Below are 3,096 nucleotides of genomic sequence, written 5' to 3'. Positions count from 1 at the left end.
TCTGCATTCTCCTTTAATGTAGGGAGTACGAGTTGCCTTCCCTACGATCAAAAGAACTTGGTTCTTTGACGCCTTTACTAGGTAGGTTAAATTCTTTTTAATACCTGTAACCCCCTTTATTGTGTTAAATGAAACGCGATCTATAATCCGCTTATCGCATGCTGTGATTCGCACAGCTAAGTTTACGCGCATGACTCTATCATCTAGTTCAGGTGTACGTCCATACACGTGGTACAGATATATATGTGTATGTGTCCGTGCATAGATGTATATGTACATACACGCGCGCGCGCACACGCACATATACACAAATATTTGATTTTATATTTTCAATTTAAACTAAGTTTAAAGAAAATTAATCACTTTGATTAATATAATAAGTTTTGTGAAAGCTTATAATAGTATCGTATGATTATATATTTTTTTGCGGTCGAATAACAGTTTTTCGGAATTAAAATATGGGAAGCAATAAAAGTTTATCTACATACCTGCGTCATGGAAACCTATAAATGACATGATCCGTTGACATATATTATCGCTAATAGGTTTTGAACTTCGGTTGTTGCTTATTTACAGTTTCCATATCATCTTTTACCTTTATTAAATTAAATTAAATTAAATAATAATAATTAAATATTTCCTGACTTTCTCTCAATATTTATTTATGTTAAATTGAAAATAGAAACTCATAATATATTCGATAATGTGCTATTTGATTTCTTTTTAAGTTTACATTTCTTTATTATATTACTATAATAGATATTTTATATTTATCTGTGAAATGAAATCTTACATAATATTATATACAAAATATAATGAGTCATTGAAGTTTCATCTTTTACAGTATAGATAAAGTACCAAAAGTGACATCTCCTGTTTTGGTAATTCATGGAACCGAAGATGATGTAATAGATTTCAACCATGGTTTGGCAATATATGAGAGGTGTCCAAGAGCAGTAGAACCATTATGGGTTGAGGTATATAATAATATTCATTTTTTGTCTTTTGTTTTGGAAGAAGGAAAAGAAATTATATAAATAGCATAATTTATGTTATTAGGGTGCTGGTCATAATGATGTAGAATTGTACGATGAATACTTGGAGCGATTGAAGCAATTTGTAAATGTTGAACTGATAAACTGACGGCGACTAAGCCTCTCCCAGAATCAGGGGGGGCAGGGTGGAGGACATACACATGTGAGCAGTCAAGGACACACCACTTCTAACAATTCGAATACTACCAGCTCTATTTCAACAAGCTCACAAACTGAAAAGCTTGTCTAGCAAACGCCTCCCACAGGGGACAAGGCACCTGTCCTCCCCTGTGACGAAGAGTTATCTTTTGTTGTTCCAAATGATAGATTCTTATGTGATCAGAAGATAGATATTAATCAGAAAGTTCATCATAAAGATTCTTTAAAGGAAAATTGTTCAGGAAATACTTGGTCTGAGGATGACGACTCAAGTTTTGTTAGTAGCTGAGAAGAAGCTGTACAAGAGGAGGAGGAGGTTAACACGAAGAAAGAAGAAACAGTAACAAATGTTCAAGATAAGAGATATAAAACAATATTGACGAGTACTTCTGTTAGCCACCAGTTATGACTAAACAATATTAGTCAAGTTGCAAGAAAACATATTTCTTTGCCAAAAAATTTAAAAAATCCATTTAGAAAGAATAAAAAAAATATTGTTCACAGGACTTTAAAAAATTCATTTGGTCAAAGTCATAATGAAGACAGTATACAAATGTCCCATACAACTTTGGTTACTATTCAGGTTGAAGACTGCCGACAATATGCGATTGGAGAAAAGTCACTGTCGTCATTTTCCAATACTTTTAGTGATACTAATAAAGGTACTTTAGACTGTAAAAGTACCCGCAAATCAGAGAAGGAATCTCCTATAAATCAGTTCAAATATAGTAGTATAGAGTCTGTGTTGGATTCAAAATGTGCTAAGAGTAATGAAAAACATTGCTACAATAAAATTTTAAGTAAAGATATAACTGTAAAAGGTAAAAGGTGTGAAGAGCATGAGATACAGGTCCGTAATGAAAATTCGGCGGAATCTACAAAAATGTTTTCGTGGAGTAATAAGAGTAGCAGATTTGCAAGTAAACGTTTAGAAAAGATATGTAAAGATGAAGGAGAAAACGATTCTATGGGAAAGACACTGAAAACTAAAAGAATCTTTTGGAGTTCCCTAAGGAAATTTGGTCAGTCATCTTTGACAATCGAGCCAGATAAAATTGCGATGAACTTACCAAAGTGTTCTCCTTGTGCTTGTAGATTGGCTGCAAGCTCAAAAATTTTATCAAATGATCCCAATTTACTTCTCCAATATAGTGCAAAACGTGAGAGTCTTTGCCACGCTGTACGTTCGAAAAGTCCGTTGCATATCGACGTAGAAACGAATGTTATTTCGAAATCTTCAGAAAAGACGTCAATGCAGACTAATTTTTCAAACTTACAACAATTTAAAAAATCACGGTATACACATCGAAGCAGAAGCGTCGGTGAGCTGTGCAACATTGTCATCAAGTGAAACATCCTTGAGTTATTCGTGTATTGGAATGGAGCTACTGTTTCTGATAAAACTGGACTTCCGACATCATCAGTAGAATGCTCAGGAAATGTTATTCAGAAGTTAAAGAAAAAAATATATACTGAATAATCTGATAAAATTTGACAAGCAACTTCAGAGACAAAATGTTAACTAAATAACATTAATTCCACGTGTCTCATAAGTTGTCGTTCCATTATTCTTCCACATAACTGTCTTTAAAGAAATCATAGATTTATACGCACGACACTTATTCGGGCTGTAACAGTGCTAGTGAGACTGTGCACATAAATACACATACGATACATACATAAAATTTATTATATTTCTAGAGATATGAGATAATATATCTGTGCATACTAAATATTCTTACTACACATGCATACACATATCGGTGCATGCGTGTGTATGTTGTAAGCCGTTTTTGCAGCGTGTGCTGGGAAACGTTGTTACGAAAAAAAATATGTCGAGTATTATTATTATTATATTTTTTGTCTAGAATTATTATTATTATTATTATTATTATTATTATTA

At 32.8% G+C, this 3,096-nt stretch overlaps 1 protein-coding gene and 1 pseudogene across 1 annotated transcript in view; both read left to right on the top strand.

Annotated features, from left to right (window-relative positions):
• Positions 1-1,289, top strand: part of LOC108551362 (protein ABHD17B) — a 2,414-nt gene extending 1,125 nt beyond the window's left edge. The window contains exons 2-4 of the mRNA XM_017905499.1: positions 23-81; positions 845-977; positions 1,060-1,289. Of these exons, the coding sequence (XP_017760988.1) occupies positions 23-81; positions 845-977; positions 1,060-1,143 (276 nt within the window). The 3' untranslated portion in view covers positions 1,144-1,289. The remainder of the gene's footprint in view (positions 1-22; positions 82-844; positions 978-1,059) is intronic.
• Positions 1,290-1,482: 193 nt separating this feature from the next.
• LOC108551359 (uncharacterized) lies at positions 1,483-2,407 on the top strand (annotated as a pseudogene).
• The last annotated feature ends 689 nt before the right edge of the window (positions 2,408-3,096 follow it).

Source organism: Eufriesea mexicana, unplaced genomic scaffold (genome assembly GCF_001483705.2).
Source record: "Eufriesea mexicana isolate 0111107269 unplaced genomic scaffold, ASM148370v2 scaffold3929, whole genome shotgun sequence".
Lineage (NCBI taxonomy): Eukaryota > Metazoa > Arthropoda > Insecta > Hymenoptera > Apidae > Eufriesea > Eufriesea mexicana.
The sequence above is the reverse complement of the archived record's forward strand: the minus strand, read 5'-3'. Positions and strand labels throughout refer to the sequence as shown.